Consider the following 15,227-nt stretch of genomic DNA (forward strand, 5'->3'; position numbering starts at 1 on the left):
TGTCATCCATTAGGGCAGCTCACTGGTGAAGCAATAAATACTGTAACTACACACAGCAAGGACCTGGTGAGTGGTTTATGAGACTCCAGTTCTCTTGTTGTGTCGTTTTCATGTCCATGTACAGAAGTGTGGCCACACTATATTTCCCCTCGGGATTAGCAGCGTGACCATAAAATCTGTAGGCTTTTAATGTTCTTGGTGGAATCAATCTCTCCTCTCAGCGTCAGCTTCAGTGGCTCTATGATGTTGTCACAGTAAAATCTGCTTGTTTTATTATTCGTTTAAAGTCCTTCTGTGGAATATATGGAAGGTAGGCCACAGCAAGGGGAACACTGTCATTTTTCCATCCTCTAAAAGTCAGTGTTGATTATATGGGAACTTCACATATTTTCAAGTAATACATGTTCTTATTTCAGAGGCCATGCATTTCAGAAAGAGCCTCTGAGTCACCAGTGACCTTATATCCAGTGGTTGTACTTGTAGAATGCAAACATTTTTTGAACACAGGCTTTCAGGGGAACAAACAAATGCAAAATCTTGCACAACTACATTATTAAAGAACAAGGACGCTGCAAAAAGATACAGGACCTGTGGCTGCTCAACTGAATGCAAAGTGGCTCTTACAATGTTTAAAAGGGGAAACATTAGTTAGACAGCTTTGGAGTTAATAAATATATAAAAGAACTATACAAGATCAAAGGAACCCCAACAGCCTTCATCAGGAACTCAATGGGGATGTGGTGAACAACACTAGAGGCCAACTTCAAGCCAATTGATCTACCAAAGACACGTCCCCTCTGCTGTTCTGCATATTCTGTTCTGTTCTGAACCAGCTCAGTGAGATCATTGACACGAGTGGTTAAGGATACAAACTATGGAATGGAGCAACTATCAGGCACCTACATGGACGGCATCAAGCTGTTTGCCAGGAATGAACGACACACTGATTCACTCATCGACACCACTAGGATGTACAGCAGCAACATTGGAATGTCATTGGGGTTTGAGAAGTGCAGTCGGATGGTAACAAAGAGAAGAAAGGTAGTCAGAACTGAGGGGATTGCACTATCAATAGGCAACATTGCAGACATTGAGGTCTGCGAAACTTACAGGCAAATGGGAACCACGAAGAAGCTGCTAGAAAAGCCGGAACCACCAAATACGTGCAGTGGGTCAGGCAAGTTCTGGAATGGAAAGAACAAGATTAAGGCATTAACACCTATGTCCTGCCGATAATCAGGTACCCTTCTGGGATGATAAGCTGGCCAAAGGAGGAGATAGAAGCCAGTGACATCAAGTCAAGGAAGCTTCTGGCCATGGTTTCACCCCAAATCCAGCACCCTGAAATTGTATGATAAGAGAAAGAAAGGGCATAGAGGACTAGTGCGTGTCAGAACCACTATCCAACAAACATCCATGGGTACATCAGGAAGACGGCCACAACAGGCCGTGTGCTTAGTGGATACCTCAATCAGCAGAAACCCAAGAAAGAATAGGAGCAAGGAGAAGAACCATCGTGGAAGGACAAGACCCTGCACGGTATGTACCACGAGCAGATGAAGGAAGTGGCTGACATCCAGAAATCCTACCAGTCGCTAAACACAGCTGGACTGAAAGACAGCACAGAGGCGCTAATCATGGCAGCACAGGAACAAGCCCTAAGTACGATCAGGCAAGACCCAGGCAGGCTGTGTAAAAACGCCCCTGAGACAATCCAGCACATAACAGCAGGGTGCAAGAAATAGCAGGCACGGCATACATGGAACGCCAGAACCAAGTGGCCGGGATAGTATACAAGAACATCTGTGCCGAGTAGACCTGGAAGTCCCGAGGTAAAAATGGGAGACACCCCTTCTCAGTGGAATTACCATCCCCATCCTAAATGACCACAGACCCCTTGTATACAGTCCCACAATGTTTCTGTTTCAATGTTTCTACACATACACCATGTATATAGTTTACTCACATATACATATATATTGCTTCTTCTTCTTTGTATATTGTTTTCTTTACTTTCGCACCTTTGTGGTCCTGTTATCCAAGTTCGCTGTGCCAGAAACTGCACAATGACAATTAAAAAAAGTTTGAAGTCTAAGTTCTAAGTTCTAGCTAAGATAGCTGAGACCGAGGTAAGATCCTGTGGGAGTTCCAGATACAGATGGACAAAATGGTGATGGCGAACAAACCAGATATAGTAGTGGTGGACAAGCAGAAGAAGACAGTCGTAGTGATAAACGTAGCTATGCCACCAGGAATCGCATTGATTTCAAAATCCTTCTGCTCACTTTTAAAATTCTGAATAACCTGGCCCCTAGGTACCTAACTGATCTCCTTGATCTGTACAACCCAAAGAGAGCACTTAGATCCTCCAGCCAACTGCTCCTAATGCGACCAAGTTCTCGTTTAAAAACCAGAGGTGACCGTGCTTTTGCCATTGCTGCCCCCTAGACTCTGGAATAATCTCCCAGTTGATATCCGTACATCGGAATCAATTCAATCGTTCACCTGTTCACTTTCGATGCAAATTAGTTTGACTTTCATTCAGCCTGCACTACACCATGTAATGTAATTTTAACTATTTGTTCCTTGTTCTGCCCACATTGCGGTTTTATTGTGAAGGACTTTGATGTACACTAGTCTTTTAAATGTGCTATAGAAATAAATTTTGAGTTGACTTGACGTGAGGAACCTTAGGAAGAAGGAACACCAGGAGATGGAAAAGTACTAAGGGCTCACAGAAGAGCTCAAGAAGATGTGGAGGGTGGAGGTAACATAAATATATATATTTATTTGTATATTATTTATATAATTTTAATAACATATATATGTTATGTTTTTACAATTAGTGGTTAACACAGTATAGTTTATAATCATCAATAAATATTAATGTCAACTATTTAGCGGCTTACGTAGGCGGAAATGAATTGATTCCACATCCGGGTGAAACGCTGTTTACGATCAGGATAGTGGTTGGCTCATGCTAAGTGCCGAGGGAGAAAACAACGTTTATAATTATATATTATAGGTACTTTGCTCCAGAATCACCACCTATGGCAACTCAGATCCCTATAACCGTCAAGACTCCCCCGCCAGCCGCCAGCACCGCCGCTTTCCGTGGGAAGAAACGTCCCGGCAGTCCCGCTGTTTCAGCCACTCAGCAGATCACCGGGAACAGCAGCAAGAAGAAGAAAGGGCAGCCAGTGGTTACTACAGCAACAACCCAGGCACAGGTAAAAGCTAACCGAGGCACAGTAAAACACCTCAGGTGTGTTGCAACGTCTTTTTGTCATTATCAAAAACTCGCACCAAGAGTTAGGTAATAATAAAAAATATGTCCATAAAAAAAACAAACAAACCAACAATCAGCACGATCAAACTTCAAAGGCAGAAATGCACCGACTCGGATTGCCAATTTTTAAATTGTGACCTCCGATTTTCCTTCTCAGAACTATAATTGACTGCACATGTAAACTAAAGTCTTCTTTTCTTCTAAATATTATTTTCACAATAAGAGAAGTGATTAAAGTTTATAGTTGCCCCAAACGGCAGCAAGCTACAGGATCTTCTCTCACTCACACAACGAAAAATAAAGTGCTTTGCTGCTGGAAACGGGTACAGATGATTAACAGGAAAATGAGCTGATGCAGACCAAGCTTTACCTGACAGATTTTAGTTTACCAAAGAAAGCGGCTGCAACAGATTTATGTGACAAAACCAGTGTTATGTACTTTTCTTATTTTCCAGCATGTTTACCAGGCAATAGGACATCATCCGTTTTCTCTTTCCTCTCTCATTTTTTTATATTTTGCTCATACTTGATTTGGTCTTTTGCACATACCAAGGCTCTGAGCTTTGACACCTGTTATTAGGTTTGTTGTTATGAGGATTTTCATACTAGTCCCCCTGTGGTTAACTTTGGTGATCTTCATGTCCTCGATCACAGTGAGGAGCTTCCACGCTAACGACATGTCATTGTGTGTCTGTGTGTGCACGCATGGCTCACAACTGGTCATGTGGGAGGCTGATCAGTCATCGAAAAGGGCCTTAACCACTGGAAATCATCCAGTCCTGGGCCCTGGCCAATCAACTAGTGCATTTCTAGTAAATTTGATGTTTAACAACTCTCAGTGAATTAAAGTTTTTTAGACTTTTGGATTTATTCATTTGTTTTAGTTGTGTAAAAATGATTTTGAGACATTCCTGATATAATTTTTTTTTGTCATAGATTATGTTTGTATTTTGTATTTTCTTTTTAAAAAAACAAATTCTCTTTTGCATTGTTACTCCTGCTCAGGTATGATTGTAAACTATTTTTCTTGTTGTAAGCACCTGAGGTTTCAGTCTAAGCTGGGTATAGCCAACTTTTGCCATTTATGCATAACATGTTGAACATGTGAATTAAGTCAAACATGTTTGCTGTATATCTAACTGTTGTGTCTTATCAGATGACAACAGTAGAGACGGTGGCTGAGGTGAAGGCCGTGGGATCGGCGGACAGCGGTCCAACCAGCACCATCACAGAGTCCACTGTAAAGCCTCCACCATTTAAAGACCACACATTCATGGTGGGTGCATATGTCTGCATGAATCTGAGTTCATCCTGTTCCTTTGTTTCTCCTTAAATTTTTATTCTCCTTCTTTTTTCCCTCCGCTTTTCTAATCTTGGCAGCATTCGGGAATTGGCGGAGCAGCAGCAGGCAAAAAGAACCGGACCTGGAAGAACCTCAAACAGATTCTGGCATTGGAGCGTACCTTACCCTGGAAGCTCAATGATCCCAACTGTGAGTTTCTTCTTTTAACTGGAGTCATTTTTGCATTTGTCAGCTATAAACAATTCCAGCTCCATTTCCATTTTATTAAATGGTGGTGAATTAATACCAAAACACATTTTTTTGTATTTAAAATGTGACTAACAAAGCTGACATTTTAAATAAAAAGAGAATGATTTGCCATTTTAAAGCAAAAGCACAAATTACCACTTACCCCCCCCAACAAAGATTTGCTCTGTATTTTGCTCTAGTCATCTGCATCCCACCTGCAGCGACTTTCATCTTTAATGCAGTAGTTTGAGAATTGCTGCATTAGTAATGAGACTGATGAGACTTTAAAAGCCACTTCTCTGTGAAAATAGTGCAGATAACAGTACATTTCAAATTTGTAGTTCATCTTATGACCCTTTTGTGTTTGTAGACTACAACATTGATGCTCCGCCATCCCTAAAACCAGCCAAGAAATACTCAGACATCTCTGGACTCCCTGTGAGTAACCGTTCTGCTAAAAAAAAATGTTTTAAGTTGGACAGTATTACTTTAGCCAAGTCTTGTACAAAGAACACACTGAGTAATCTCTCTTGTCTTTCCTCAGGCAAACTACACAGACCCACAGACAAAGCTGCGCTTCACATCTTCTGAGGAGTTCTCCTACATCCGTCTCCTGCCCACTGATGTTGTTACAGGCTATCTCGCTCTTCGAAAGGCAACGTGCATTGTGCCCTGACAGTCGAGCAAGGCTTCAAAGCTAAAACAGGTTCAAACCTGAACTCACCTCATGTCAGCGTAGGAAGCTGTCAGGCCAGCGAGGAGAGCAGGTAGTCTAGACAGTTGCTGGAGATCAAAAGCTGACTGTAGCTAACCGTTTGCACCGTTGTTAGTAGCAGGGTGAGCTACATCTTAATTGTTACTATGTGACAAAATCAATTAAACAAAATTGATTTTCCTTTCATCTAGAAAGATTGTGTTGGGCAATTGCTTATTCTTTTTATGAGGCATGTTTCTGTCAGTAGCTGGATGTTACATTGTAAATATGCCAGTGGGAAAAGTTCATTCAGAAGTCAGCAACAGGATGTGCTTCTGCTTATTCGTTAAAAAAAAATCTCCTCAAATGTAAATGTTATGTTCCCATTACGTCTCCCTTCTTCCTCCTTCCTCCCTGCTGTAGTAACTGTTTACACGCAAGTTTCTGTGTTCCACTTTGTTATAATGATCTGTGCTTTCATTGGTGGAAATGAAGAGTAGAAGAGCAATGTTTAACCTGTTTTTTTCCCCCCATCTTTTTCATTGACTCAGTTACTTTTCATAATGTGCCTATTAAAACTAGCTTGAATGTGGTACTAAAGTTTGAGTCTCTTTTCCACCCGCGCTCTCGTAAATGAAATTTGTGTAAATTTACATCTTCATTTACATCTTGGATAGTCACACAGTCAAAGAGAGATGAAGCCAAAAAGGTGTAATCAATATTTTTATAAGCAGCAAATCATCAGATGGACTTAATTTCACGCATCATTTACAAAAATATAGCGTTGGTTCCACAAGCAGCATTTTACGTACAATTTACCCCTCTACCTGAGTTAGAAATCGCACTTGGCAGGCAGCCACAATCATTTTCATAAGATATTTCATGGTGCTTTATGAAAAATTAAAGAATAAATTCTGTTGTGTTTCTCATGAGAGGGATTCCTATTATGCAAATAATAAAAATACAGGCTAAACAGCACAAATAAGGATACGTGAATACGACAAGAACCACTAAGCTGTGAGTCCAACCTGTTGAGACAGCGAAACAGGTGCAACAATCTAAATAATTTCCTTCAGTTCCTCCTTGATTTTTAAATTAAATTTTTTTTTTTTTAAATTTGCTCAAGATGTGTAATTACACTTTACCCTGTATCCTCCCTTCAGTCTTGAAGCCCAATACAAACAATAAGCCATGTGTTATCAATGAAGGACAAGCTGATATCTATTCTATACAGATAAACGGATCCCACTACTGCCTGTTCAGCTAAAACCTGTATATAAAGCATATATTATTTCTCGTAAGATCACCATTGCTGTTTAACAGCAGCTAAAACACCAATAACACTATCACACTGGGTGGTATGTTCCAGAAAAACAAACACAATGCTTCAGTCCTTCTGCAAAAGACTCGTCTTACTCGTGGCTGAGTGTTCTTCCAGCTCTGGGCTGGAGTGAAGCTGATGAAGGCAGTATAGTTTATCCATGAGCCGTTCCTGCTGTGGCATCAAAACCTCAACACCGTGATTAATGAACGTCATCAGAGCTTTCTACTACCCAAGCACACAGCCCAGCAGAGTGTCTCCATGCGTGTGTGCATTTACATTTCGGGCCCTCTTTGCTGCGCTCACATGCCAGAAGCTACACAGTATTATGTTGTGCTTAGAGTTAGGATTTATAGAAGGCCTCAAACATGCTATGTGAGGCTTTTTTGCATGACTTATATATGAATATTTGTGACATATGCATGCATAAGTGAGCGTATCTCACGCAACAGAAATGGAAACCAGCAGGTTTTGTGGTGCACTTGTCTTTGCAGTCACAGTTCATCTCCACTTGGGTGCGCCAGAGCTCTGCCCTTTCTGCCAAGTCTGTGTCCCATGATGAGTCATGGATGTCACAGCAGGGTGTCCATTTCTGAGCAAAACCTTGGCTTCGTTAAGTCGAACTGCGGCAGGAGAACTTATTCAGCCACTGTGGTGGTGGAGGATAAACACTACCATCTGAGAGGTCGTCATAAATTCAAGTTTAAGAAGAGTATAAGGAAAAATTAGAAATACTTCTGCTATAGTTGGGCTAATAAAGACACAACAGAGTGAAAGCTTACACTGACCGCCATGCAGACAGAATCCATAATTACCTTAAAGCATGTAATAGACTTTAATAAACACGAGCACACTGATTTAAACAGGCTGATGATAATTATCACTAATTTCAGTATGGGCATGGCAAAGGATGTAAGCAATCGAGGACTACAGCTCAATCATATAATAACCGTCATTAAGAAATTGATTGTGATGTGCCTAAAAAGGCTCATCTCGCTTTGATGGAGGATTTGGCACCTGCTGCACTGCATAAAATGTGCGTTTTTGGAGAACACACACACACCGGCTGAAGTCAATGAGTGACTTCTCTGTCGGTTTTGTTTTCTAGTACTTCCCTCGCTGAACTTTTGCAGTTTTCTGAAAGTTTCTGATACCCTGTGGAGACACACTCTATGATCTAAAATCATCTTTATGTCTATTTTCATCCAGTTTGTCTCAGTTTTTTTTCAGTGTCACATTTTAGTGGTGGTGGAGCTGTACTTATTTATTTCACATCCAGCACATGGAATTTTTTTTACAGGGCAGCTTTTCGCCTATGTTATTGGGCCTATCGAACGTAAACAGGACATGAAGCAAGGAAAGCATCATTTGGGACATTTAACTCTTCAGCGGATACATAGTTGTTACCGCATATGTCCAGGTTTGCAGAACTTATTACCAGATCAGATTCACAGCTTCACTGGCTTCACCTGTGCTCTCACATTCAGAGAGGAGCCCTCAGAACTATGTGGACACATGGGCAAGCCCTTCACAACAGACAGGGAAAACTCTAATGATAGCGGTCATGTTACATTATTCATCTGCAATCTTAAAGTATGTAAGAAAAATTCAAGAGAGCTAGTCTCAAATGCCAGGTCAGAAAAATGGACTAGCAGCTCTGGTAGGCTGATCAATAGACAAACTTCAGCTCCTGCCGAGTCAGCAGGGAAACTTTCATATTTATGTTTCTGACCTATTGGAACAGCAAAAGTAGCAGAGTGAACTTTTTTACTCCCTGTAAACAAAGACTTAGCAGTCTGTATCCGTATGATGCTACTTCAACACCTGAATTATTGTTGAAGCACAATGTTTATATTGGATATCAGTTTCACAGTAGATTCAGCATGAAGGTAAATATCATGCCGATAACAGTGATCAACTGTTATTGGAAAATTTCAAGATGAAAATAATTCATTTTGATTCCACAGCTTCTCTCCAGACAAAATAATTTAGTAGAGCTGAAGTACTAAAAAATTACAGAGATAAAACAACTAAAGAAAAATATAGCTTTGATTTTTTTTGTATCTTCTAGAAATCAGCTCTCACGCTGATCACATGTGGATAGATCTTAAAAAGGGCGACGTTCCCAATGTCCTTAAATTCTAGTTTCAATCTTCACGTAACCACACTGTTAGAGATGTGAGTAGTGCCACTGAATCCAAATCAAGTTCTAAAGAACAGATTGGAAAGATCTGACTGGTGATGACAGACAAACTCTCTGCGGACGGCCTCTTTTTCCATCCCAGCTGGCGTTCAACACACACCAGAAAATGAAGCTGCCTGTGGACCATTCCTGTAAATGCAATATTTAATTTCTCTTGTCTGTTTATGGATTTTCTTCACTAAGAAGACGGCTTCCAGTTCGAGAGTCGCTCTTTTTGATCTTGTTGAGATTATATATAGAAGCTCTTTTTTGTCCTCGGGATGATGATTTAATGTGAAAAGAATGTATCTGAAATGCAGTGAAACTCTTAAATGCCCACGTATCAAGTATAGATTGTATAAAAAGATGGACATAGCTAAAAATAAAGCTAACATGTACTACATTGTTTCTGGTTAGGAGGCACGAACTGTGGTCTAAAAAGACATTTGGAAATCAGGGAGACAATAAAAAACCGTTCATGATGAGGTTATAGTTTCAGTCACCAGTTTCACATCTTACTGATTACAAAATCCTTCTCATTTTGTAATTTACTGTGCTCATCTTTTAAAACATCTTTTACATTTTAAGATAAGATAAGATAAGATAAGATAAGATAAGATAAGATAACCTTTATTAGTCCCACACGTGGGAAATTTGTTTTGTCACAGCAGGAGTGGACAGTGCAAAAGTTATGAGGCAAAAATTAGAATACAATAAGAATAAATACAGTACACAACTGTACAGAATAGAATAAAATAAAAATACTATATACAGTAGAATAAAATAAAATAAATATACAATAAGATAAAAATAGAATACAAATACAAATACTATATACAACTGAGTAAAAATACAACGATGACAGAAAGGATTATTGCACTTAGTATTATTGCATATGTATGGATCTGCATTATTAACTGATTATTAGTCTTTCACATAACAACTTGTGGATGATGATGGAGAATTTTCCCGCCTGTTGCTCAGCAATATAGCTTTCTGATACTGCTCATCTGCCCCACTTGTCCAATTTCCTCAAATTTCTTTAAGGCCATATTGGACACCATGCAGAGATATCCCAGGTTTTCAGCTAACAGCTCTTTGCAAATTACCTTATTGGTGCAAAAATGCTGTTTTATATAATATTTTATAACATTTTATAACAAACAGTATTATTATTAGAATTTTTCATACATTAAATGTAAAAAATAGGAATAAACTAGGTTTTTCTGACCGTCTGCTAACAACAAAGCGAGGAATTAAAGTTGGTTCTTTGCTAAATTTTCTGTTATGTGTAGACACAACACTGATGCATCCCTTGAAGTGGCTGTAGCTCAAATATCTTTGGTTAGGTTAGTTGCTTTCTGATGCCTGGTTCTGAGTGTGAATGTTAGAAAGTTCTTAAGCACAGGGAAAAAAGTGCTTGTGTGAATTAAGCATGTCGTATCACAAGCCTTTTAGTGCTCAGGTAGAATAGAAAAGTACCATATGAGGTACTAGTAGAAAAGTCCATTTTTTAATGCTCGAATGATTCACGGGTCAGTGTTTAGTGTCTATAAGCACACATATAATAATCAGAACCAAACGAACATTTTTTCATCTTTGCTTTGGTCTTGGAAGAATAAACAGATATAATGTGCTAACTGGTGAACTTAAGTTCTGCCGTTCTGTCAGATGCCACTACTGTTGCAGACATATACAGACAGTATTCAGTGCCTGGATGCACTGGCTGCTCAGCATTGGACAAAGAGAGATGATGGTCCTCTTTCGAAGAGCAATAAAATCTACGGTGGACATTTCTAGGTGTGCCGGTGCAATAAGTCACAAGTTTCTCAGTCAGGACTGTCTTTCGATTTTCCTTGCTGGTTAGCTGTTAGGACCAAAAATGACTTTGAATATCATAATTTAGACCTCCACATTGAAAGCTTACACAATGCTTTTAAATGTGATGCCAAAGGGTCCTTTTCAAGTTGACATATGGGATGAGCTGGGAATGAGACCCTTCTCACTGCTGCCATAAACCTGGTGTGTTATGGAGCTGACACCAAAGGACACCTTGTTTATATCTGTGGTCAGTAAAACGGCAATATTTCATGTCCTGAGAATGAGAACAGGCTAGGCAGACAGCAGCAGCACTCATCAGCGCATTCCTTTTATCATTACCAAAATTTCTTTTGTTTTTTGGGGGGATTTTATTCGCCTTCTTGGGAAGCCTTTGCCCTTTGCCACTGCTTGTGTGATTTGGCACTGTCCTAAGAGGGACAGACCATGGGAAAACAGATTTTTAACCATAGCTGATCATGCTGTGGCTGCCCACACAGTGACACAGTTTCATGGTTCATTTAGCTAAGAAGAAGCCCTGATGGCTGCCTCAAGGAGGCCCACGGTAGCAATTTTTCACCCCCTTGTTTGAATGCAGCCTCAGTGAATGCAATGAGTTACCAGGTGTTCTTGTGCTGCAGAGGTCAAACGACAGTGTCATCAGATAGCTAATCAACTCGTTCAGATATCATTACACTGGGCTAAATCCCTGTTAATCCCACTGAAGATTCAATCAGTGCTCCCTCACAGGTCAGCTTGCTCCCCTCTGTGTGTATGTGCGCTCACATGTGGGCATAAGGGACAGAAAGAAAGGCAATTCTTCATGCTGATAGACAATGATTGTCCTTCAGTGGGCCACATTCGCCGTCTCCTCTCCGTCCTTCTCCTCCTCTTCATTTTGGTGTCCTGTCTGCTCCTATCTCTCCTCAACTTCTTTCCCGTCTTCTTTCTCCTCTGCCGAATCTTCTTGGGTTTCTGATTGATATGCCTTCTGCTGTTCTTTCTCTCTCAATCTTAGCAAGCACTGCCTATATCGAAAGGCTCTGGCTCAGTCCTGTTTGTATGTGTAACTTTCATCCATCTGTCCATATATTGTATCTACTTTTACTTGCCCTCCTCCCCATCTTTCTCCTTCTCAGATTAGCTCCATCCATCGAACACTGCCAAACCTATAGTCGGGTGAATAAAGTGTCATTGGACAGAGAAAAAGGTAATAGGCGGGGTGTGACCCCACAACCTTCTCTACAACAGATGGAACCAATCTCACAAATCCGAGACAGACCATCTATTCATACCAACCAAGCGTGGTGTGTGTGTGTTTGCTTGTAATGATAGTGTCCATCCATTCACACTGCTTCTGGTGACACAACTCAATGCCTCACTGTGCTTAAAAGCTATTACACATCAAGGCTAGATTTGTCTGCTTTCAGGTGTGTGTGTGTGTAATTTCAAACCTGTGTCCCAAATCTGATGTTTTACCACCAGCTCAGCTCCAAAAGGCAGTTCACTGTCTGAGCCAAACTGTGCAAATTTCTGCTGCCAAATTGGAAAAATAATCTCAGAAGGATTTGCCTGTACTGAAATATTCGGTTTCTCCAAAGGGTGCAAAGATTTTATCACACAATTATGCACTCAGATCTATACAAATGAATCCATAAATGGGAGCAGTACGCTCACAGTTATTGTTTCCGTGTAGCAAAAACTAACTCAAAGTAAAAAGTAACGTTTAGCTGCAAAATTCTCTATTTTGTGGCTGTATGAAAGAAGCTGATATTGATACTGCAGAGGCTTTATGAGATACAGTGTCTCCAATATAAAAACTCTCCCTTCTCTCTCTCTCGCACACACACACACACACACACACACACACACACACACACACTTTTATTGCATGTCTCCGAGCCATAGCCATACACACTGGATACACCGCAAAGAGAGGAAAGAGATAATTGCATTCACTTTAGAAGTAAAACAACAGTTACAGACTTAGTGGGTGTGCATTTGTGTGTAATGTGTGTTTAAACCTCTCAACCATCAATATCAGTGCGCATTAAAGAGAACTCTGGCCCATTCTGTCTTATGCTCTGCTTGCCCTTGGAGAACAACACAGTACCTATTGACTCCAGCTCCTCTAAGCTGGTTTCTCATTCACTAATTAAAAATTACCCTTTAAAGTGTGTGTCCATCCATATATATTTATGTATGGTGTGTACGTGTTTGCATATGTACAGTAAGAGAAAGACAAAGAGTATTTAAAAGGAGAGAAAGAACAAGCTCAAGTACACACACACACACACACACACACACACACACACACACGCACACACACGCACCACAGTTAGTGTTTTAGGAGACTGTGGTGGTAAATGAAGCGTGAAATGAAGAGTCAGAAATGTTAGAACATTCCTTCCCCAGGGAACCTCTACAGCGGACTGACACAGACCGGGCCAAGATAGATCAGGCCAAACGAAATCAAACCGTTAATGTCACTGCATCAATACGCCCCCTGGTGGGTAGAGCATGATATGCGTGGTTAAGAACATCTGTGAGTTACTTTACGTCTTCTTCTTTAACTTAAACAGAATGTAGGATTGATTTTTCATTTTCTTTCTCTAGATTACAAAGTCTTGTGCCATACTGATGTTTGCCACTTTGAGCTGATGAGTTTTTTGTGTTTCTTGCCCTTTAACAAATCAGAGGGAACATCCTAGTCCAGGAGTACTGATATTCAGCCAACACAAAAGGTGTGGTAGCCAGTTCATATTTTAATGGCAAATCAAATCAAATATATGTGTTGATTAAAGTCTCCGTCACACAGGCAGAGACATAGGTGAGCGACCTGCTGCCAACCTCTGGTACCAACGGGCAGGGACATATGGGTAGTAGTAAACATCTATGTCATTGCTTTGAACCCTAGAAGTTTGCAAAAGTCACTTGTGGTTTGCATTGAAGAGGCTAACACCTATTTGATTTATGGGGGGGGGGGGAAACAAAAAGCAAGTTGTGGGTAAATAGAACTTAACAAACAATTAATTTTGGTTATATTCTTTTAGTCATATATAATGTACACTTACAATAGCAGCAAGTTACTGATCTAGCCTGGTACTGATCATTAGCTTTGATGAATAAACCCCTCTTCCATTTTCTCTTATTTTTTGTTTGAAATAATATATGCCTTACTTTATCTTCTGATTCACTTTGTGGCCCAAACATCCTTCTTTGGACCCCTACTCCCCATATCTTCAGTGTACAATATGCCTCCTCAGCTCTGACAGAAATCGAATGTCTCCACTGTTCTGATTCATCTTCATGTTTTCCTGGTCTGTTGTGTTTGTGACAGCTTTACAGCCTGAAGTAATTAGCCACCTCCAGTGCCTTGCAAGTACTTGTTGGGTTAATGTGTCTCCTATATCTATGAGATGGGAATATGCACTAACACAGACCTCAGCAATATGAATGATATAGTCCCAATATTAAAATTAAGTGGTATTTCCCTTAAATAGCCATTGCTAACATTATTATCCCAGAGTTGACCACCGTAGCAGGTCACCTAATTCCATTGGAGGCAACGTCAGCCTTTCTCTCCTCCCCAACCAGAGTCCATTACAACATCGGGTCTTATCTTCTCTAATATGCTCTGCTGTTAATGAACAATCAGTCCTGTTAATGTCCTCCTAATTAATAGCCCATCAGCCTCTTCAGAGTGGTAATTAAGTGCCAGTTGAGGCGTCTAATTGGCATGATTTCTGATTGGATCAAGTCACGCTTGACCCTCTGGGACACAGGAAGTGAATTACAGCGTTGTCATCGTTGTGGAGAGGACTTTTGCAAAGACTGCTGACTTGCTTGCTTAAGAAATAGAATCATCTTGTTAACCTGAGTGGCAGTGAGATGCAAGACAGTTTCACTTGAGTGACTCTGTCAGCGGACAGATCTCTCATATCTGAGTCAAACAATCACTGATGCATTTCTGTTTTCTCATCAACTATGGATCAAGATCTGTTTAAACTGTCTTTTCCAGTACATAAATAATTATAGTGCATTAGCAAAAAATAAAAATAAAAAATAAATAAATAAATAAATAAAATAAAATGTTGATTAACCAACTGGGACCCTAAAAAAGCCTTTATAGCTTGACATCTAACATCCTTTGCAGTATTGTGAAAAAATAAAATACAAAAACCTAAGCTAATACACCCAGGTGCTGCTAATCAAATGTACATCAGAAAGTGTAGTCATCTCTGCAAAAGTGGAGGTTTTGGTGTTTTGCTGGTCTGGTTTATTCAGCTGTGCATTAACACAATAGCACGGTTTTCCCAGGAGGGGAAACTGAAGCAAATTTAGATTTAGACTTTCTTTATTGTCATTGCATTATAAATATGAATTTATGAA

The 15,227-nt window shown here is 40.1% G+C and overlaps 1 protein-coding gene across 1 annotated transcript; it reads left to right on the forward strand.

The window, feature by feature from the left end:
• The first annotated feature begins 2,943 nt into the window (after positions 1 to 2,943).
• On the forward strand, positions 2,944 to 6,106 carry ino80c (INO80 complex subunit C). The gene is made up of 5 exons (XM_085292226.1): positions 2,944 to 3,230; positions 4,446 to 4,565; positions 4,670 to 4,781; positions 5,191 to 5,258; positions 5,365 to 6,106. The coding sequence occupies exons 1-5, from the start codon at positions 3,051 to 3,053 to the stop codon at positions 5,494 to 5,496; spliced, it is 612 nt and encodes a 203-aa protein (XP_085148352.1). The 5' UTR covers positions 2,944 to 3,050; the 3' UTR covers positions 5,497 to 6,106.
• Positions 6,107 to 15,227: the final 9,121 nt, after the last annotated feature.

This window comes from Mchenga conophoros, linkage group LG11 (genome assembly GCF_057382185.1).
Source record: "Mchenga conophoros isolate Kocher_MC1m ecotype Shallow Benthic linkage group LG11, M_conophoros_male_GT1.1, whole genome shotgun sequence".
Lineage (NCBI taxonomy): Eukaryota > Metazoa > Chordata > Actinopteri > Cichliformes > Cichlidae > Mchenga > Mchenga conophoros.

Excerpts from the sequence above, each read along its gene's own strand:
- ino80c (XM_085292226.1), top strand. The coding sequence starts at position 3,051 with ATGGCAACTCAGATCCCTATAACCGTCAAGACTCCCCCGCCAGCCGCC. Across the intron at positions 4,782-5,190 it reads GAAGCTCAATGATCCCAACT|ACTACAACATTGATGCTCCG; the intron begins GTGAGTTTCTTC and ends TTGTGTTTGTAG. Across the intron at positions 5,259-5,364 it reads CAGACATCTCTGGACTCCCT|GCAAACTACACAGACCCACA; the intron begins GTGAGTAACCGT and ends GTCTTTCCTCAG.